At 45.7% G+C, this 22,185-nt stretch overlaps 1 protein-coding gene across 2 annotated transcripts in view; it reads left to right on the plus strand.

Moving 5' to 3' along the window:
• The window catches only part of LOC112615458 (nuclear RNA export factor 2), a 71,427-nt gene that overhangs the window by 45,880 nt on the left and 3,362 nt on the right, over positions 1-22,185 (plus strand). Inside the window, exons 1-19 of one of the 2 annotated variants that reach the window (XM_025372142.1) lie at positions 4,603-4,621; positions 5,912-6,007; positions 15,795-15,984; positions 16,211-16,361; positions 16,664-16,747; positions 16,859-16,963; positions 17,079-17,159; positions 17,319-17,388; positions 17,545-17,633; positions 17,754-17,861; positions 18,048-18,157; positions 19,829-19,865; positions 20,264-20,332; positions 20,419-20,474; positions 20,623-20,730; positions 20,851-20,909; positions 21,041-21,156; positions 21,252-21,294; positions 21,890-21,962. In XM_025372142.1, coding sequence (XP_025227927.1) covers positions 5,965-6,007; positions 15,795-15,984; positions 16,211-16,361; positions 16,664-16,747; positions 16,859-16,963; positions 17,079-17,159; positions 17,319-17,388; positions 17,545-17,633; positions 17,754-17,861; positions 18,048-18,157; positions 19,829-19,865; positions 20,264-20,332; positions 20,419-20,474; positions 20,623-20,730; positions 20,851-20,909; positions 21,041-21,156; positions 21,252-21,294; positions 21,890-21,962 — 1,592 coding nt within the window. In that variant the 5' untranslated portion in view covers positions 4,603-4,621; positions 5,912-5,964. Of the gene's footprint in view, positions 1-4,602; positions 4,622-5,911; positions 6,008-15,794; positions 15,985-16,210; positions 16,362-16,663; positions 16,748-16,858; positions 16,964-17,078; positions 17,160-17,318; positions 17,389-17,544; positions 17,634-17,753; positions 17,862-18,047; positions 18,158-19,828; positions 19,866-20,263; positions 20,333-20,418; positions 20,475-20,622; positions 20,731-20,850; positions 20,910-21,040; positions 21,157-21,251; positions 21,295-21,889; positions 21,963-22,185 lie in introns of those variants that run through there. The other variant, XM_025372141.1, reaches the window with a different exon arrangement.

The raw sequence follows: 22,185 nt of genomic DNA on the forward strand, positions 1-22,185 counted from the left end.
AGCGAGACTCCGTCTCAAAGAGAGAAAAGAGAAGAGAGTCAGACTCCGATAATGTACCAAAATTGAACAACAACCTTTTCCTCTAATGCACGCATTTATTCACGCTTTGAAAAGAATATGTTTCCATAACGATACCGAATATGCATATGAAAAGAAAATTAAGAATAAGATAATCACCCAATCTGCGAATATGCAGATTTGAAAATTAATTATCAATATATAAATGGAAGCTTTTAATAAAGACGTTGTAGTATCACATAGACAAGATATGTAATGTGTTTTTGCTCATGTTTTGCCTTAGTCTGCATCTACACTGTCAAATGAGCTTAATCGTGTTCACTGGTTCATTATTTGCTAACTCCTTGATGGACTTAGCCAATTGAGCAATCCAACCAGTGAGTCATTCTATAACTGTTGATAAACTACGTGATGTTTTAAATCCAAGGATTAAAAGAAAACACAAACGTTATATATCTTGCATTTTTTCACAGGATCTAATCACTGATAATAATTTATCAGTGATAAGCTGATCACAAGAAACAAAGTGTAAATTTTTCATACATTAAAAAGAAAACAATGTGGCTGGCTATATTTTAAAAATTATCTGAAAATGTTTTCCAACAGAGTATTTTGAGCTATTTTTTGAATTGCAAAATATAGTTGCCTTGAGCAGATAACAAGAAGCAATCTGGGAAATTTAAAATTCTCTACTTTCAATACATTAGAAATCTTTGAATCATAATTGCTCATTTTTTTAAATGGTCTTCACAGTGGAGGGGGTTTGCACATTGGACCAGAGAGCTGCATCTTCACATGTGGCACTACTCTTGAGTAAACACCCTCTATGGAATCCCTACCTTTTCACTCCTCTCCATCCTTTGCCTGAAGGAAGTTTTCATTGTAGATGTAATTTTGTACTTGTATGCTGTGGTAATCCTCAAAGAGTGAGCCTATTACCTAGAGCTGTTGAATTTTACCTTGCATTGAGGGGTTGGCATATTGAGTAATTTGCCAGGGAGCACTATCTGCAACTGCTTCTCTTTTTTTCCTATTGCTTGGCACTGACATAAAGTTACTTCTAGCTACGTCAATGAATTTCACAAAGGAACACAGAAAAATATGTCTTGAATGCATTGCCCATAATGATAGAGTCCCATCTTATGCTTTCCCTTGTATGCTGTTGCTAGGTCAGTCATTTTTACTTTCTGAAAGTTAATTTACATAGGACACCTAGTTCAGGTGTATGTATCTGTGTTCAAACCAAAAGCCTTAGAGTATGTTTAATTTAACAACGTCACAACCGTTCTGATACTTAGGGGAGTTCTAAGTAAAGTAAGTAAGTTCTAGAAAGGGGAGTTCCAGTACTCCCCTTTCTCTCTTTTCTGTTAGGTAAAGCCACTCCTCCTAAAACCACTAGCATGGATCCCCAAAATGTCCACCACAGAACGAAAAGGTAAAAGAAGGAGAAGTTGTTCCCGTTAAATCCTGCCATATCACATGCAAGAGAAATGGCTTATCAACCTGTCTCACCCCAGTAAACACAGCGCCTAATAAATTCAGTGCCTAAACTGGACCCCAGACATACGAGTCTTTGTCTGTAGAGTTACCTTCCCCCATTGTTTGTGTATATTAGAGCACTGACAGACTTCCATTGGTGTAACTTAAAATCCTAACAAAGTCCTGATAATCATCTCAGAGAAAGAGCGAATGATATGAGTATCAGGTCTGACAGGAGGAAACTATGACTTAACGTAAGAGTTATAATCAGGATTTGTCTTTTGGTGAAAGAATTTGACCATCATCAATACTGTGAAAGTTCCAGTTGAGCATAGGTGGGCTAGATAAAATTCTGCTCTGTCTTTTACTGGTGATCTGTTCATCTGTATGTAATGATAGAAACTGGGGCCAGGGCAGATACCAGGTCTTGAAGTAGGCTTCCATCCTGTGACTTTGTATAGATACTTCCTAAATCCAACTTGAACTTTCATAATAGGCTCTTTCATAAATATGTAGCCCCATTTTATATTCTCTATTTACATGAGTCCCATAAATAATTCTCCAGAATTATCCGAGACCCACTGATTGGCACTTCCTAGTCTTTCACTCCAAATATCATGACTTCAGTCTACGGCCATACCACCCTGAACGCACCCGATCTCGTCCAAATGTCATGACTTCCTTTGATAACCTTAAAGCCACAAACACAGCCTGTTGTCCTCACTAGTATATTCAACTTTAACTGTGGTGGAAAATTTGGTCTGTTGAGTTTTCTTCTGCTTATTCATGTAGCCAGGCCACAGTGCGGGAACCTAGCAAAGTAATCCCAACGCTTGTATAGCATTGTTTGCCTCTGCAAACAAACCAGAAAGACTCCACTCCACCAAATTTATTTTGGACATGCAGATGAAGCTGCAGTTTCCCACGCAAATCAGCAAAACAGGTGGTCGTGAAATTGTGATTAACAACAACTGCAGTGTGTACTCTCCTTCTCTTTTCTCTATCCTTTCTGGGGAGACACAGGCAGAATAAAAATACAGTAAAATCTAATTATAATTCAGATTCCACTCGTACAAAATTGTTGCAGTTCAGGCCAGAGCCAGGTATGATGTTTTAAAAATGCCAATCTTTCTCTTTTCAGTAATCTTTTGTAAAGAAGGAAATGTTTTCAGCTAACCTCAAACATTTTATACTGACTTTCGTATACACATATTTTATATATTAATAGTAGGTTTATACGTATACATTTAAATGAATCTCCTGAGGTCCTTAATTAGATTCAGCGTTGACTGGTGCTAATTACTGATAGTAATTGAAATTACTTAGTTGGTATTTCAATGAGAACATCCAAGACCTCAACTCTCAGTAACCGGGTCTGTCTTCCAGTTTTTGTGAATTAATACGGCTGAACTAAAATTAATTTCCTTTGGAAAACCCGGGGGGTGGTCAGAACAGTCTAGCACCATACTGCCTGGGAGAGACAGCTGGTTTGCCACCTGCAATGTCTGTGACCTCTTAGGCAAGTGATCTTAACGCCTCTGTGCTTCAATTTCCTCGTCTGTAAAATTCTGTTATACTGCCCACTCCATAGAGTTAGCACTCTTAAATGCGTTAACCTTTTGGAGTGTGTGGCACATACTAATCACTATACACATTTTCTTTTTCAAATGAACAACTAAAATTCATTAGGTTTGCCTTAATTTCCTTTGGCCCTGTATGAAATTAAGTCAACAGTGCTTACCTGTGCGGACTGCTTAGGCTCTTGCAGTAGTGTCAGCGATTATGGTTTTAGTGAGGGCCTTTTTCATCGTGAAGTATTAAATTTCACGTGTTGTTAGAAATGAAACACATAAAATATATTAAAGAGGGATGGGGGACCAGGAGCGGTGGCTCACACGGTAATCCCAGCACATTGGGAGGCCAAGGTGGGCGGATCACCTGAGGCCAGGAGTTTGAGACCAGCCTGGCCAACGTGGTGAAACCCCATCTCTACTAAAAAAATACAAAAATTAGCCGGGCGTGGTGGCGGGCGCCTGCAATCCCAGCTACTTGGGAGGTTGAGACAGGAGAATCGCTTGAACCCGGGAGGCAGAGGTTGCAGTGAGCCGAGATTGTGCCATTGCACTCCAGCCTGGGCAACAAGAGCAAAACTCCGCCTCAAAAAATAAAAATAAATAAATAAATAAAACGTGGGATGGGGTAGCAAAAGCTCAAGTTTGTGTGCTGTGGAAGGTTATCTGGAGGTACCACCATCTCAGTAATACGGGCAGTCTCAGAGCTCCGGGTCTCATGAACAGAACGGTCCCCTGAAACATGCAGATCAGGAGAACTCTACAGTGGTTGGATTCTACTGTCAGGAAATTGACCCAAGCTGACCCACCTATCCTGGGTACTTGAGCCTTGCAGGATCCCAAGGCTGCAAGTCATGTGGATGCCACCATCATGTGAACCCTACAATTGTGAGTCCTACTGACAGGGCCCTGCTGGTCATATCAGCACCAAGGGTTCTAAAACTTTGAGGTCATGTGGCCTCTCTTGTCGTGTTGCTCCTATGGTCATGTGATGGGCCCAGCTCTTCCAGTCACTGCAGTATGGTGGACTCCTGAACCCTGTTGCTCACATGGATTCTTCCCTCACCTGGCCATTACTGGCCACCAGCATGTGGAAGTCTCAGCCCTCGAAGTCATATAGATGACCTACTGTTTAGGGTCATGTGGATGTTATGGTCATGTACACTGCTCCCACCCACCCCTCCCCATGGCCACAGTGTCAGGCTCATTCCTCTCTGTCACGTGAAGATTGTGAGCTGCCGAACTCTGCAGATGCGTGCGTGGGCAGCCAAGTGGCTCCTATCATCTGGTGGCAGGCAAAGCCTTTGTGGTCCTGTGAGCACCACAGCTAACCAATGGCTGTTGTACATGTGACTCTTATGGTCACGTGAGATTCCGCACCCTCCCATTCACGTGAAGATTGAGTGCTCCAAATCCCGTCAGAGAGGTGCTTCCGGCCCCACGCCCTGACTCAGGCGGAAGTTTTATTGGACTGCAGCTCAGATCTCAAGCCTTCCGGCAACTTTCATATCCTGCCACGCTGGAAGGAAGTCTGGTACGAGTGGAACCAGCCGGTACTGAGAATTGGGCTTTAAGGGGTGGCTGAGCAATCTCCAAATAGCAGAGGCTCTGAAGGGGTGGGGTGGGGTGGTGAGGGGGGTGGAGGGGTGGTGATGTGGGGGGGGGGGGGGTGGGGAAGGGTGGGGGCTGCGGAAGGGTCGGGGGTATGGGGGGTTTGGGTGAAGGTAGCGGAGGACTTTCCTAATGTGGCCAAACTTGTGAACGCCTGGCAGAGAAACTCTGTGTGTGTGTGTGTGTGTGTGTGTGTGTGTGTGTGTGCGCGCGCGCGCGCACGCGCGCATGCACCCATGCATCTATGTCTGCCATTCGCCTTGATCCTGGACTCACAGGAGCTGTTGTTGGTAGAGAGTGAAGTGAAGGAGGAGAAAGCACTGGGGCAGAATATGGGGTTGGCGGGATAGGGGTAGGGTTGGTAGTGGGGCGGCGGGAATTCATGAACTTGTAAGTCGTTTCTCCCGGGCAGGGCTGTGGAAGCCTCATGGGATCCCCCCTCTTCCCGCCCCCACACGAAAAACCCTACCCTTGCCAGTCACCCTGCCTGATTCACCGTCCGTGCCAGGTGATTCTGTCCTCTGCCCCTCCTCAGATCATATTGTTATTAAGGACACTCGAGGCTTCATAGATCCCAGTTTGTATAGACGATTCCAGATCCAATCTTAGTTTCTGTCTCTTTTTTCCATTATGTAAAGATTCTCTTTGTTTCCATGATTTATTTTTCTACTAAATTTTCTAAACATGGGCTCAGGGGGGTGGGCGAAAGGGAGAGAGGGGAATCGGGAATTTTTTTTAAAGAGAATTTGATATTTCAATAAAAGTGTCCAAGTCGTCATGATGTGAAGATTCGGAATTTACTTGTTATACTTTGTTTGAACTTCACTGGCTTTAAAAAGTACATTTGGGAGTGGGGTGACAATTTTTTGTGTGTGTATGTGCTTAGGATGTCTCAGTGGCTTATAGTAGTATAGCTTGACACTCTTTTGTTTCTGATTCTTCCCCCATCAACCCCTGGTTTTCTAATGATGGCTTCTTAGGTTCCTTCCTGAAAACTCTCTCCGTTTCTTCCTGTGGAAAAGTATAGTGAACGGATTTAAGTTACAATCATGGGTGATAACATTTGGTATGTCATGAAAGCGGTGTTGGGTGAATGAAGTTGAGCAAATAGCAAGATTGTGCTTAATCTTACGGGGTTTTAAATATTGCTTGGCAGATGGTCAGAGAATGTTGTCACTTGTGATATTTGATATTACATGTAGCTTGAATAATCTATTTTTCTCTCATTTCAGCATTTCCAAGTTTGTTCTGTGAGACTCTAGGGTCAGGACAAAGCAACAACAACATGTGCTCTACTCTAAGGAAGTGTGGGACATACAGAACTGAAGGTAAATGAATACTGTAGGAGTTTTTTAGATGATATACTAATATACAACACGAGTCTCAAAGGGAGGGCTACTTTCCCCAACTTGTATGGGAATGGAACATTTTTTTCCACAGAGCATTTGAGGTGCCAGTGTTCTTCAGGAAATATTTGGGGAAACCCGGTTCAGACTACATCTTCTAACACTGTAAAACCTTGTGCCTTTGTTTACTCAGCACAATGGAATGTGGGTTTATAATAGTTGTAATCTATTCTGCTCATTAAGAAATTGATTATTGCTCTTTAATTAATTTTATCTTATGTCATCAGTCAGTCTCTGCTGCTTGAATCTTCCTACTTGTTTACTCTTCAGAGATGCCGCCAAGCATGCGTCTGATACCATGGTGGTGGCAAACAATATGTGCTTAAATGCAAGTCGTTAGGAAATGTTACCTGTGGCAGCAAATAAAGTGCCCCACTCTTGAAAACAAGATACAACTTACCTGTCAGGACAAGCAGATGCAGTACCTATTGTTACTTAATAATTACAACTGCCATAGTTTGAGCCCCTGTCATATGTCAAGCACTGTGATAACCTCAGCCGTCATGCAAGTTGCTGCATTTAACCCTCAGGAAAATCTTGAGAGGGTGTTATTTTAATTGACAGATGAGATATATGGGTCAGGAGAGGCTGAGTGTAACGCCGTGCTTATTGGCCATCCCCAGACCTCAGTGGCTTATTTCTCACTCCTGCTGCATGTTTATGGCAGGTGCAGATCCTTCGGGGGATGGTGGATGTAGGGTTCTGAGCGATTCTTATTGGAATGACTCAGAGACCCAAACTAATGGAGCAGCCACCATCTAGAAAAGGGTTACTCACTGCGTCAGAGTGGGAGCGCTAGAGGGTCTCAAGCCAGCAACCAAAGGTTCTGACCCAGAAATAACCCATGTCACTCATCACTCACAACCCATTGGCCAGAGCTAGTCACATGCACGGCCCTGCCCCAAGGAAGACAGTCGGGTCGGGCAGTCCTACCAGGTGCCTGGTACAGGGGAGAATGTAAACAGTTGGTAAATGGCAGCACTGACAACTGCATGAAGGAATCGAAGCTGGGAGGGATTAAGTACTTGCCTAACATCACATCGGCCGTAAGTGACAGAATCAGGATTTGAATCCACCCAGGTATGATTTCTTTTACATCCTTTCTGCTTCTTTCTACGCTGCCTGCTCTTCTCTTAAAGGAAGCTTATAGTAAAAATTCTTTTACATCAATGATGCAATGCCCTCTTCCTTAATCATCTGATAGTTTAATTGAATAGACACGATGGCGCTGGTTAAAAAGACCAACATTGATAAGCCAGAGGTCTTTTCCAAACGAGGGAATGTATTGGATATTTGAATATCCATTGTATTCAACTATAAAAATAAAACCAGGTGGTAGATGAAAGGACTTTTCATTGATCATTTACTTAATATGGAATAATCTCCATGTCTTTCCATTATGTTAAGGAAAAATGATAAAAAATAGAGCCTACCTTGATGAAACTGAAAACAGATGTGAGAGAGTTGAACAAAATTGCTAGATGTCAGTGTTTCAGAAGCACAGGATAATGATAATATCTCTGGCCACATGGGCAGAGAAAATTAGCGAGATGGTGCAGGTAAGCCACTTTTGGAATGAAGATAGTGTCACACTTACAGTGACAGAAAAGATCGAAAAAGATCACATTATGAAAAAGATGTGAAAATTTGAAAACTTAGATTAAATAGATGAATTCCGGGGGAAAAATATATGTAACTTTCCAAACCCAAAGAATAGAAAACCTTGGTTTATTCAGTGTATTCTTGACAAGGCAAAATTACTAGCCAATCTGAATTAGTTACATAAACGCAAATAATGTGAATCAATTAATAGCAAACTAAACCCAACAATGGGTAAAACAGATAATACAGCATAACAAGGTTGTGTTTAATCCCAAGCATGCAAGCTGAGTTTAACATTTTAAGAGATCTGTAATGTAATCTAACACATTAGCTGAATAAAGGGAGGAGGACAGGACAAATACAACAAAAGATCCAGTTAAAAAAAAAAAAGTATGCAATAAATTAACCAACCGGGATTGAACAACCACAATAACAATAACTCTCAGCAGATCGGTAATATAGAAAGCTATCTCTTTAAACTGACAATGGGTATCAAAACAATACACCCCATCAGACACCACCCTTAATAGTAAAACATTAGAAGTATTCTCCTTACAATCAGAAAAGGGATAAAGATGACTGGTATGACGAATTCTGTTCAATGTCGTACTGAGTCTAGTGCAGTAAGCCATATATCATACTAGGCAGTGCGGTAAGCTGTCATACATGGATGCCTACACACACAAATTAATACATGTATAAAAGTGAAAATAAAGCTGTCAATGTGACTATCTTCATATGAAACTCAAGAGAAGCTACAGAAAATTAAAATTAATAATGGAGATCAACAAGTTTGTTGGATATAAGATGAATATACACAAACCATGTTAACAAATAGAAAATACCATCTTTATTGTAAATATACCATTTACAACGGAAAACATGTCTTGGAAATATACGATGAATCTGCTTACTTGGCAACTATTCCAACGCTCTTAAACATTCTTATATGCTTTCCTGTACTGTAGAGACTAGAAAGTTGGAACATGAAAGGAAACATACATGCACGTGACCACACACATGTGTGCACACACTCTCGCTCTTTATCTTTCTCTCTCTCTCTCTGTCTCTCTCTCTCTCTCTCTCACACGCACACACACGCACACACACACACAAATACACTCTCACACAGATACAATTTACCAGAGTCCCTTGCAGTTAGGGTCCCAAATGGGATACCTATTGCATCAAGCATATGTGCCAACATGAGACTCAGAGGTGGAACTGAATAACATGGGAGCCATATGTGGGGTGGACTACCTGTGATGAGGGAGGTCTCCAGTTGTTATGGGGCAGCCATTGCAGAGTTTCTAGAATTCAGTCTCTGTCATGCATGTCAATTAATGGGCAGGCAGCAGTGGTATTTCAGCGGTAGCAGTTCCATAATGTGGGTGGACTTCTCCTGGCTGTGCAGCATCCAGGCCTGCTTTTCTGGCCCTCACAGAGTTTTTGTAAGCTATGTAATATATTTTATTACAGATATCTTGTTTGTATAAAAGAACTAGAGTGAATTCTGGCATAGGCAAGTTGGGACCTTGATTAACACAGTGCTTGGCAGTAAAATTGGTTGCAAGCAAAAGACCTTGAAGGAAATGGGGATCTGGGATAGATTTGGCCCACAGGACATAGTTGCTGACACCCGCTCTAAGCTAATAGACTCATTGGGTCCCCAAAACAGTGCTGAGTGGGAAGTGAGCAGAATGAGGAGGCAGCTATTCCTAGGATCCTCTGGCAAGCATAAGCCAAAAGCTGAGGCTTAGCACAGTTGTTTTCAACCTTGGTTGCACACTGCAATTCACGTGGAGAGTTAAAAAATGTGGTTGCCTGGATCTAACCACGGTTCTGCTTTGACTGTTCTGGGTGTGTCCTGGTGCTAGTGAATTGTCTCAGTGTCCCCAAGTGGCTGTAATGTGTAATCATGGTTGAGAACTGCTTGAACAATTTAAATGATAAGAATGCAAGCCCTTTACAATATTTAATTTAAAAATGTTATAATTGTGGTTTCAGAATGATAATATTACAATAATAATAAATACATAGTTACACTGGAAAATATGAAATAAAGATTCCCATGTAAGAAATCGAGACGATTGTCTTTTTCAAAGAGAAAGGAAATGGGAAAACACAGTGGTAAAGCCGGGGCCACCACAGTTTGTGTCCGGCTTGAAGCTAAACTGCCGGCAAGGCCAGAGCAAGGTATGGATTAAAGCTAATCAGCCCAGGGCTGATTCTGCAGTGGAGCCTCCTCTGCAGAAGACAGTCACAACCCAGGATCACCATGGAAGGATGGCACAAACTCAACACATCCAATAATTGGCACTGAGGGAACAGAAAAAATGGAAGAGGCTGAAACAGACATTAAGATAGTATTTTCCCAGAGAGACAAAGGAGTGATAAAGGATGAAATTGTGTCTATTACAAAAGAATAGAAGACTGCCCAAGAAAGATGGCTTTTTGAAGGCAAGGATCTCCTTTCACTTCCTCCTGAAACTTCGTTAAAACAACAACATAAAAGGTGAACAAATTATGGTACATCCATCAAGGGGCTTTTACTCAGCAAGGAAAAGTCAAGAACATGGATGGGTCTCAGAAACAGTATGCCGAGTTAAAGAAGCCAGACCCAAAGGGTACAGCTTGTATGAGTCCATTTGTATGAAATCCTAGAACAGGAAGACGAATATATAGTAACTGAAAGTATATCAATGTCTGTATGGGGCCAAGGGATGAAGAGGAGATCAACTGGAAACCTTTTGGGGTGTGTTATAGGTTCTATATCTTGATTGAGGTGGTAGCTAGCCCTAATCTCTGATTTTTACATATAAGAAACCTGGGATCAGGAGAAGTTGAATGAGTCGTCAAAAGTGAGGTTAGCATATTAATCGGAGAGAAGATATTCACACCTGATTATCAGTAATAGATGGTTTCCATTATGCTGTATATGGGTCAATAGGAAAAGTGCTTCTCCCCAAGCACTTGACAAAACCCTGACCCAGCCATAAACATCCTCTTATACAAGTATACAGTGTAGGTGTGAAAGTATAACCATTCTGCATTCCAGCCACCTACTTCTACACATGGTTGACATTCTCACATGTCCCTTTACCCTGACTTGTTTGTGTTTATATTTACAAATGAAAACATAGTTTTTCATTAATATTTTCTTCTGAGGAATCATACCGTAATATACAGTTTTATAACCTGACTTTGTTTTTCTTTCCCTTTGTATCGTGTGGTGTGACGAGTGTTCTGCCTTGCTGCTTATAGTCTGCCACTTAAACCTGAAACATTTCTTGCATAATAATACATTTTTTCCCTCAAAGATTGGAAACGGGGACTTAAGCTCCCTACTGAATCCTTCCACATAACCTGTTTCATGCTCTGAGCTTTCAGTTTTGGTTCCCTTAATCCGTACGTCAGATGATTCCCCACTGGAGCCGGGGCTGCCCTGTTTTACTACTGCCGCTTTGTAAAATACATTAATAGCTGACGTGGCAACCGGATGCCACTCACTCATCTCTTGTCATTTACAGGAGGACTAATAACAACGAATGCAACTAACATGTATTTCTCCCTCGATAAATGCCAGATGTTGTACTAAGTTCTCGACATAGTAGTAGACAGCTTATTTATAGTGCTTGTTAGGTCACGGGCATTTCTCCTGGTGCTTTTCACGTATTTCCATGTGTTAACTCACTTAATTTTTACAGTAGCCCCATGAGGTAGAAACTGTTACTATCTTTGAGTTAGGGGGAAAACAAGCAAAAAGAACTTGAGTCACAGCGAGGTCAGTTACTTGCCTTGGATCGTAGCATTTAGCACCAGGATTGAAATCCTGATGGATCTGACCTCAAATGCTATGCCCATAACCAATAATGTGCGACTCTGTGTCAAGGCTGAAATGAGCGGTACGACAGAGCCCACTCAAAGTCTGCTGGGCAATGATGGGTGTGGTTTCTGGAATGAATGTCCCGACTCCAGCCTTCTGTCCAAGAGAGTCATCATTGCACACTGTTGCCTTGTATCATCTCTCCTTTTTTCGGACTGTGTGGGAACTGTTTCTCTGGTGTCCATCTTGAAGTGAAGTAACAGGGACAGACAAGATGTGCATGGACAGGAAGGAAGGAGAGTTTTCAGAGGGGAGCGTATCACCAGGATGAATTCAGTTCCCTGGAAGCGTTTTCAATGTGTGTTTCTTTGTCTTCTCTGTACTCACCCTCTTCTTTCTGACCCACACATCCATCCCTTGGCCTTTTCTTTCACCCTGTGTGTCAGGTACTCATGCCCCTTCCTTGCCATGTCTACTTCATTCCAAGGGCAGTCATTTCTACCTCTCCCCTTGACAATATCAGCCACTCTCTGGTCCCGTCATCCTTGTGTCCCAAAGAACCTGTAAAGCACAGCCCTATAATTATATGTATGTATTTAGACAGAGAGTGATTTATGTAATACATTCAAAAAGTGAAAAGTCTGGATCAAAGTGTAAGAATGACTTCTGAATGGTTAGGCATATTGCAGAAAATTAGACTCACACACGGTTAGTGGAAGTGTATATTGGTGTAAATATCATTGAAAATCCTTAGGAAAATATCACTTTATGCTTAAAAGTACTCATGTGCTTCTCCTGGGAAGCTGTAGAGCAGGGACTCAAAATCTTAGACCCACTTTGAAGCCCTGGCTGTGTTCCACTGGGTTTTTTGGCCACCCCCGCTGGAGGTGCTCTGCAACCCTGGTCAATCTGTGGATATTGTTCCGTTAGTTTTGTGTACAGGGAACTTCATTACTTTCTTATTTTAAAACTGTCAGTTCAAATATTAAAACACCGAGAGAGAGGTAAAAAAGAAAAAAAAAAGCATTAAAAAGCATATTCTGAACAAGAAACAAAATTTGGCCATATATAATACATAACACATGAAAAGAAATGTGCAGTGGGATCCAGTGTTGTGTGGCAATGTGTTTACCAACATGATTTGGAGTACGCATATCTGTAACCTAATTGTAGAAGCATGTAATACAAAACACTAACACTTGCTTGCATGGGCAACACGGACACACAGACCACACATTCTTCCCTTCCTCTGAGACAGAGATGATGATGCTTCCTGTCTGTCACAAGGCTGAGTGAACACAACATGCCTTTAGGTCCAGAACATTCTTCCTACAGAGACCAGATGTCCAGAAAGCTCTGTCTGCTGGATTCAGGGAACGCCTCTCCTCATTTCTGTCACCACTATTTGCAAAAGCCTCCTTCTCTGGGATCTTCAAAGCTGCAGTTCTAGCCACAGTCTGCAGGGAGGTACTCAGTTCTATTTCTAAGGATACATTAATGAAAAAATATTAATGTTGCAGAAGAAAAAATTAATTCATTCTAGTTTTGCAGGCAGGTTATGAAATAGTTCTGCAGCCCGAATAGCTCTGGAATAAATATAAATAGAGGTCGGTAGAAATGGTTCAGATGGATGTATTCTCAAAAGTGGTTTTGTCGATGATCTCAAACCTACATCACATGCATTCATTTAACAAATACTAATTAGGTCCTTGTTCTGTGCCAGACACTACCAGCCCAAAGTGACTCTTAATCTGAAAACCCATGGCCCAAACAGATTACACCCATCTGGTCCAAGACAGAGATCTCCACCTTATCCAAGACGCCTGGTTCCCACCCTGACAGGAGTGACTAGCACAAAACATCATCCCTGGCCTGCTCAACAAAAAAATCTGTCGATGAGACTTGAAAGCTTGCCATTTAAGGGAGAACCAGTGCAGTCTCTGGAGGAACACTCAGGGTATAGAGGCAGACCAATATACATGAGGACATAATTCCTGTTCTGCCACTGACTTGGCTGGGAAATGTACCCGACATCTGTGAACCAAATATTCATGATCTGAAAAGGGACTGTGGATAGAATTCTCATGGATTTTCTGTGAGGAGGTCGAGAGAAACCTAGTGAGTCTGCCCAACACTGAGCAAATGTTGGTTGCCACTGGGCAAGGGTTGGTTTTCTTCGTATCCCATTCTTTCCGTGCCATAGCAGGGATGCTGATGCCATGCACTCAGTGGCACGGCAGTGATGTAGGCAGAATTCCAGACTAACATAGGAAGTACCAGTAGGAACGCACGTGATGTCATAAAGGTTACTCACTACTATGTCTGTGTGGGAGGATCAGCCAGTATATGGTGGGGCCTGAGCGGAAACCCAGGCGGTCTGGGTGAGAAGTACTAGCTGCTTTATAATACTCTTGAGATCACCTGTAATTCTGGCAGCACAACTGCGAGACAGGGATTGTGCTGAGATGCCAGAGTTCAGCAAGTGGACGTGCGCCTGTGTGTGTTTTTGTCTTCGGCATCTCTCTCTGTCCGGTCCCTCTGTGGCTTTTTATCACATGTGCTCTTGTCCAACACAAGGCCTTGCCTGAGGCTGTAGCTGTAGCTGTTGGCTAGCTCACTTTTACACCTTCTTCCCCTCAGTGACGTTATTTCTGAAGTAATGCGTATTCTCAAAAATGACTCTGACTCAGGAATACCTGTGCTCCATATATTGACCATGTGCCCTTAACCCTCACTTTAATCTTTGATTTTTTTCCCTTTCATCTATGGACTTTCATGAAAATGAGTTGGTTTCTGGACATCCTCCAAATGTCACCAATAGGGGTCTTTGTTGTTGTTGTTGTTGTTGTTGTTGTTGCTGAGTACTGTTATGGACTCATAGCTTTTTAACATACTGATGGGCTCCAAACCCCGGTTAAAGCATTTTGAGTAAAGGAATGGCAAGATTTGACTTATGCCTTAAAAAGTCACTCTGCCTCCTGTGTTGAAAATAGGTGGTAGGGGAGTCAAGGGCCAAAGCAGAAGGACAACTTGGAAGGCAGCATAATCCAGGAGACAGATGTTGGTGACCTGGCCAGGGTAGGTAGCAATGGAGGGGGGGTGAGAAGTGGCCAGACTCTGGATATCTTTTAAAGGTGGAGCCAAGAGAAGATACATCCATCCTGATCCGTTGGATGTAGAGTGTGAGAGAAAGAGAGCACTCCAGCCCCACCTCCAAGTTGTGGGGACCAAGCATCAGGAATGTCTGGGTCAGACACTCTGCCCACATTTAATTTCACTTCTAATGGCACACAGGGAAAGTCCCAACAGTCGAGAGGAGCAGGACTGTCCTGACAGTGGGTCACACACGGTGAAAGCAATGACCCCCCTACAGAAGTTCATCTGAGGCCTGGCCATAATCAGTACATTGCAGAGAGGTCAGCAGTGACCGAAATTCTATTCATAAGGGTGCCCTGAGACAAGGTGTACATTTTGAAATTGGTTGAGGTCTGTTTGACGGTCCAGGAGATGGTCTACCTTCGTGAATGCTGCAAGACAGTAGAGGGGAAAAAAAAAGCGCTCTGTTTTCATTGTTGGGTACAGTGTGTTGGGTACAGTGTTTAATTTATGTCATTTAGATCCTGTTACTGTAGTGGTTTTCAATATCTGCTGATTTTCTTTCTAGTAATTCTGTCACTTGCTTAGGAAGAGTTGTCTCTTGGGCTGAAAGCATTTCGGGCTGGGCAAAAAGAAAGCTTGCTCTGGATATTTCAAACTGAGTATTGTTGAGGGCAAGGCTGGAGGCAGGAGGGCAGCTTGAGAAGCTGTTACATCAGACCCACCTGTCATTAAAGCTTGTACTATACCGGCAAAGAAGTATAACTTGCTGATTGTTCACAGAATGCATTTGGAGATTGGATTTGGGAGGTGTGAGAGAGCTTGTCTCCCAGGTGTTGGTGTGGTTGTTAGGTTAGAGAAGCCTGAGAGAAGGCAAGATTAGGACCCCTTCCAGGGGTGTGACTAGTGTCTAGTCCAACCCATGGACATACGCACCTCTGTTCTTTATAATTCCTGCTCCATTTCTTAAGAGGTTCGACACAGTTGCTTCCTCTCCCAAGATTCCTCCCCTGATTGTGCCACCTGTGAGATAAGGTTGTTGTATCTGGACAGGCAGAGGAGTTTGTTTTCTGGGGCTTGTGTGGCGGGTTGGCACTTTACTTGCCCTACCATGGAGTTAGCTCACGACATGGTACATGGTAAGTGGACCATTGATGTGTCTCAAACTTGTCTTTTTGTTCTCAGTTGCAGAATGCCATGACCATGGTAGCCCTTTTCAAGGAAGAAAGAAAGGTGGGAATTCTTTCCGGGATAATTCTGACAAGAGGAACTGTCATCATGAACATGGTGGGTACGAGCGTCCGTCTTCACACTGCCAGGAGAATGATGGAAGCGTGGAGATGCGGGATGTCCACAAGGACCAACAACTAAGACAGTAAGTGACCAGGCAGCTTGGTTTGCATGTAGCAGCCCCCGGGACTGTGCAGCCCTTTCATTCTCTGTGGTCTTCCTTTTCTTCTCTCATTAGAGAGCTGAAGAATGCTGGAAGTGGAATAGTGGCTGAGCAATCCTAATTGTAGCCCTGGCGTCAGTGAGTGGAGCATGTAGAGAAGACGTTCTTAGATTTAATGGATACCCGCCTTCTCTCCTCTTCCCCACAGCACTCCTTATAGCATCCGATGCGACAGAAGAATGAAATGGCATAGTGAAGACGAAATCTGTATTACCACGTGGAGAAATGGAAAACCTCCAGGGAGAAAAATGAGGCAGAACACACAGGATGGATACACAAGGAACTGGTTCAAGGTCACAGTGAGTATCTGGGTGGGGTCTGCATTAGGTAGACTATTCTGAAACCTGATAGAAGGAAGACCACTTAAAACACCCTCAGCTGATTATTCGGAGGAGAGCTTCGGAATAGGGGGAACGGGAGTTTAGGGAGTCCATATTTGGCACAAAAATAAGAAATCATGTCAGCGGTCCTTTCTTTAGAGGTCTTAAGCTAAGTAGAAGGTCGGAAAAAAAGAAAAAAAAACCAGCTGGTTGGTTCTGTTCTCCATCCTTAGTTCCGTGTTGTCTCTCCCTTCTCTCCTATTTCTTCTTTTTACCTTTAGATTCCTTACGGGATAAAGTATGACAAGTCATGGCTAATGAATTCAATCCAGAGCCACTGCAGTGCCCCCTTCACTCCGGTTGATGTAAGAGAGGATGGTGAAGCCAGTTGAGTGGGCACGGGGGACGAGGAGAGGCCTGGCTCAGCAGGGGCCATTGGCCTCTGATGCTGTTGCTCTTGCCTTCACTCCCTGTAGTTTCACTACATCCGAAATCGGGCATGCTTCTTTGTCCAGGATGCTACTACTGCCTCCGTATTGAAGGATGTCAGTTATAAGATTTGTGATGACGAGAACCGAAAGGTGTGTGTTGAGGGCATTCCCTGTACTTAGTCTCTGGGCAGGAGGACAGGCCAGGGGGCTGGTCGTCCTCTTTGGGATTAGAGGTCCTGGTACTTACCACGCTGCCTCCCTGCAGATATGTATATTTGTCAATCATTCTACTGCGCCCTACTCTGTGAAGAATAAGTTGAAGCCAGGCCAAATGGAGATGCTTAAGGTAATACAGACTCAAGGATCATTGTATGCTCACTTCCTGGACCCACGTCTTCTTCCCCTGGTCCCCTCTTTCCCCGTCACCACCACCACCACCACCACCACCACCACCACCACCACCACCAGAGCCTCAGAGCCTCTGTCTTCATCTCTATCTCTGCAGCTGACTATGAACAAACGGTACAATGTCTCCCAACAAGCTCTTGATCTCCAGAATCTCCGCTTTGACCCAGGTATGGCTGACAGCAGCAATTCTAAGGCAAGCGGGGGCAGAGCGGTCTGCCTGAGAGGGAGACTTAGGGATGGCAATTTACGGAGCGGTTGGTGCTGGCTCTGGTCCAGCCAGGGCCCTCCCAGCCTTCTGATTCCCTTCTCCTGGCTTCTTCAAGACTTGATGGGCCGTGACATTGATATAATCCTGAATCGAAGAAACTGCATGGCTGCCACCCTGAAGATCATTGAAAGACATTTCCCTGAGGTGAAGCCTTAGGCCCAGTGCTGGTATTTAGTTAGAGGGGTGGAATAGGTAAGGTGGAGGGCAGATTTGTCTCCGAGGCCCAAGATAGTAGCCCCCACTCTAACTCTTCTTGACCCAAAGCTATTGTCTTTGAACTTGTGCAACAACAAACTGTACCAGCTGGATGGCCTGTCTGACATTATAGAGAAGGCTCCCAAAGTCAAGACCCTGAACCTCTCCAAAAATAAGGTGAGAAGGGGGAGCCAGATCAACTTTGGATGGAGGGTGGATGGCAGTACACATCAGGATAATGGCAACAGGCAGGCAGAGGTACCTGTGGGTGACTATGAGGGCTGGGGGAATTCGGGACCCACGGTCCCAGGTGTCTCTCTTTCCCTGGCCCTCCTTCTCCAGTTTCCTCCCCATCTTTCTTAGCTGGAGTCGGCATGGGAGTTGGGCAAGGTGAAAGGGCTGAAGCTCGAAGAGCTATGGCTAGAAGGGAACCCCTTGTGCAGCACCTTCTCGGACCAGTCCGCCTATGTAAGGTCAGTGGCAACCCCTATCGCCCTTCCTGGGCACCTTTGCTCCTTGGGTGACTGAGCTGTGTCTGAAAGTGCCCTTCTGCAGGAAGGAGTGGCCTTGGTCCTCTAGGAGGACCACAAACCTCGCCTCCTACACACACACACACACACACACTCCTTTCTCTGTGTCACTCACTCATCTGTGCTTAGAGGTCTCCTTTCCTTCCTCTGACATGCTCCCCTTTTCACCTGCTCTGGGGTGCATTTCCTGCCTGTCTCCACCAAGCCTCCTCCAGCGTGCCCTCCGTGAGTGTGCTCCAGGAAGCAGGACTCCCCCACCTCCCCAGGACCAACAGTGTTCAGATGCTGGTGCCCTGGACTGAGAAGAGTCCTTTAGTCCAGGGCCTCATGTGACACAGGCCTTCCTGCCTCCATGCTGAGATGGGGCTTCCCTCCCCTGTCCTGAGAGGCGTTCTCCTTCTCTTGCTCCAAAAAGGTCCCCCCACCTGTCCTGGGCTGGCATGGGGGCTTCCCTGTTTCATACTGAGGGCCGAGGCCCTGGGTGGCTGCTGTCATGCCATCTCTTCCTCTGGCCCAATGCCAGGAGCTGGGCCCTCCTTGGGGAGAAACCTGGGTTTCCTGAGTCAAGGGACCAGAAGCGGGCCACGTTCCTGAGGCAGGAGTGGAAGGCAGAGGGCCGAGGAGGTTGGGGAGACAGAAGGACAGGCCTCTCAGGGCACTGCCCCTCTTTCCCTCCACACCTCACATTGTCCTGCCTGGGCCCTCAGAGGAGCCCTGGGTAGCCCGAGACGGGTAGCATTCCTCGGTCAAGGCGTCAGCACAGAGGGTCACAGGAGTCAGTGACCATCAGAAGAGAATGCAGTGGTCGGGAGAGGGGGTCCCCAGACTCTGAACCCCATGCTGAGCTGGGGCCTGACCCTTCACTCCTCCTGGGAGAAGGTCTCCTGTCCCCGTGGCTGCTCTGTTTCCCATGCGCAGCTCAGACTGAGCTCACACAGGTGAGAAAGGCTCCAGCTGCATCCAGTGGGCCCCAGCCCAACAGGTGCATGTTTTCCTTTCCTGCCTCAGTCCCCAGGGCCAGCCAGGGGGCAGTGAGAGAAAGGGCTGCAGCAGGGGAGCCCTTTTCTCCTCTATTCCTCCCTAAACTCCACCTCCACAGTAGAGCGTCTTTCCTTCCCCTTTGCATTGCATCCTGTTTCTCCCTTGTCTCTCCTCTCCTATGTCTCACCCATCTCTCCCTCCCCTACCTTCGCCCCATTTCTGATGTCGTCCCCTCTGCCTTCCCCTTTCTGCCTCCTGAGCCCGGCCTCACTCACCTCCCTGTCCCAGCATCCTGGGCCATCCCTAAGGGCTGACCTGGTCTTGGCCAGGGCCTGGTCAGGCAAGTTGATGGACGGCCAGTGAGGTAGCAGAGCTCTGGGCTCCCACCCCATTTTCTGCTCCCTGCAGAGCCTTCCACAGTGACTTGGACAAAGGGGAGGGAGGGAGGGGAAGACAGCCCTGGAACCTGGGCTCCCAGTGCTGCTTCGTGTGGCACTGGAGAAAAGGGAGTCAGGACAGTCTAGATGGAAGCTAACCAGGAGGAAGGAGAGGGAGGAGAGTGAGAGGGAGTGGGAGAGAGACTGTGCCACCCTGAACTGTCAGTCACTTCATTCAATTTTTGGTTTTGGACAGTGCCATCCGGGACTGTTTCCCCAAGTTGTTACGCCTGGTAAGTATGTATAATACCGTCATCATTGTCTCCTCTTACTCAAGAACATGACCTCCACACCTGCCCTTAAGTCCTTTGGGTCTTGCCTAGATTACATGCTTGTATCAGACCCTCATCCATTTTACAGGCAAGGATTCCTGAAAAAGACAAGAATATTCTCCCTGAAAATGTGTACGCACACACACACACACACACACACACACACACACACACACACACACACGTTTGCATGTAATAGTAGAGATGTCCAGCACCCCATGAGAAAGCTGCCCACTGGAATTTCCAGGCCCATTTCCCACCTGGCCTCTGATGCTTGTCTCCCTGGGCATGTTCATCTTATCGGTCATCGAGCTCCACCTCCTTGGTCTCCACTGCTGACTTCCTCTTTCCTTCTCCAGGACGGCCGAGAGTTATCTGCACCAATGATTGTTGACATTGACAGCTCTGAGATAATGAAACCCTGCAAGGTGAGGAAGAAGGACCAAGCAAGATTTGGGGTGTTGTAAGGGAGGCTTTGTCCACCGCATAGATCCAAATTGTCTTTTGATTTCAGGAAAACTTTACTGGATCTGAGACCTTAAAGCATTTAGTCCTGCAATTCCTGCAGCAGTGAGTATCCCTGGAACGCTGGGACCATGAGGAAGGGGAGGGCTGAGACAGGCTGGGCTACCCATGCACAGGTCAGCTCATGGGAGTTTTCAAGTCTCATCTGGGGCCCAGGCCACAGAGGTAGCCTATCCTCACTGCTTCCCCACAGGTATTACTCGATCTATGACTCTGGAGATCGACAGGGTCTCCTCGGTGCTTACCACGATGAGGCCTGCTTCTCCTTGGCTATTCCCTTCGACGCCGAGGGCTCAGCCCCGTGAGTATCACGACTCAGACCCTGCTCTGGGGCTGTGTGTCTCCCCAGCAGACACAGGCCAACTCCTGGAAATGCCTGCACTGGCCGGGCCACCCACTCCTGCTCCTTTTTTTCTCCTAGGAACAGCTTGCGCAAGTACTTTGAGGATAGCAGGAATATGAAAACACTCAAGGACCCCCGTAAGTGTGTGATGGGGAAGAGTGGGCAAGGTAAGGGGGTGTGATGGGAACAATCACAGGGGCCAAGGACCAGGGTGTGGCAGCCCCCTGCCCCGCCCCACCCTGCCGTTCCTTGCTTCTCTTCTCTACAGACTTGAAGGGGGAACTGCTGAGGCACACAAAACGTGACATTGTGGACTCCCTCAGTGCGTTGCCCAAAACTCAGCATGACCTCAGCTCCATCCTGGTGGACATGTGGTGCCAGACGGTGAGCACCTGCTTCCTCCCTTGGGCAGGCCCAGAGAGCCAGAGGTGGGTAGGAGGTTAAGGAGGATCCTGAGCACCTGAGCTCTTCCCTTTCAGGAATGGATGCTCTGCTTTTCTGTCAATGGGGTTTTCAAGGAAGGTGAGTGTCTGTATTGTCCCCTCCCCAGATCCGCCACTGCTCCCTCCCGCTGGCTGGGCTCCCTCTCAGAACTCCCCCAGCTTCCCTGATTTCATTCCTTTCCTTTCCTTCCTCTTCTTCCCTCCGTGTTTTCCCACCCCCACTCTGCCCTCAAACCACCCTGCTCTGACCTAGGTCCATGCCTGTCTGCCCTGCACAGCTCAGGCGTGTGTTAAGGACATAGACTGTGGAGTTTGGCAGCTCTCATCCCAGGTCCTTACTCTGTGAACTTGTGGTTGGTTACTTAACCCTTCAGTTTCCTCATTTGCAAAATGGGGCTAATAACCTATCTCTTGGGCTACTGTGAAATAGGAATTAAGTGAACTTGTGGTTTTCACAGGGCCCCACATATGATAGGGGCCCTGTCACTGGGAGCGGATTGTTCCTGTTGCTGCCCTCCCCATTCCTGCCACATCCGCCTGACTCCAAGTGAACAATTGTCCTGGTCTGCCCCGCCTTCTGTGTGAGTGTCAAGCAAGACTCTGACGGGGGATCACCGTGTGAGCATGTTAAAGCCTGTGCAACTCTAAAGTGGTGGTGTTTGTTGTCTTTGAAGTGGAAGGACAGTCTCAGGGTTCTGTTCTCGCCTTCACTCGGACCTTCATCGCTACCCCTGGCGGCAGTTCCAGGTTAGTGCTGTGTTGTGGGTGGGAGCACCCATCCAAGCTTGGGGCCCGTGTCGTGGAAATGTGGTGGGTGCAGTCCTCGGGGTGTTCTCAATATTGTGGAAGGCCAACAGGAAGATCCAAGGAACAGTCTAGCCTAGTGTTTAAGAGTGTGGACCCTGGAGTCAGAATACAGATTCTGTTCATCACCCCAACATTCACAAAGTGTGTGACGTTGATCAACTTA

The sequence above is a fragment of the Theropithecus gelada genome, chromosome X (genome assembly GCF_003255815.1).
Source record: "Theropithecus gelada isolate Dixy chromosome X, Tgel_1.0, whole genome shotgun sequence".
NCBI classification, from domain to species: domain Eukaryota; kingdom Metazoa; phylum Chordata; class Mammalia; order Primates; family Cercopithecidae; genus Theropithecus; species Theropithecus gelada.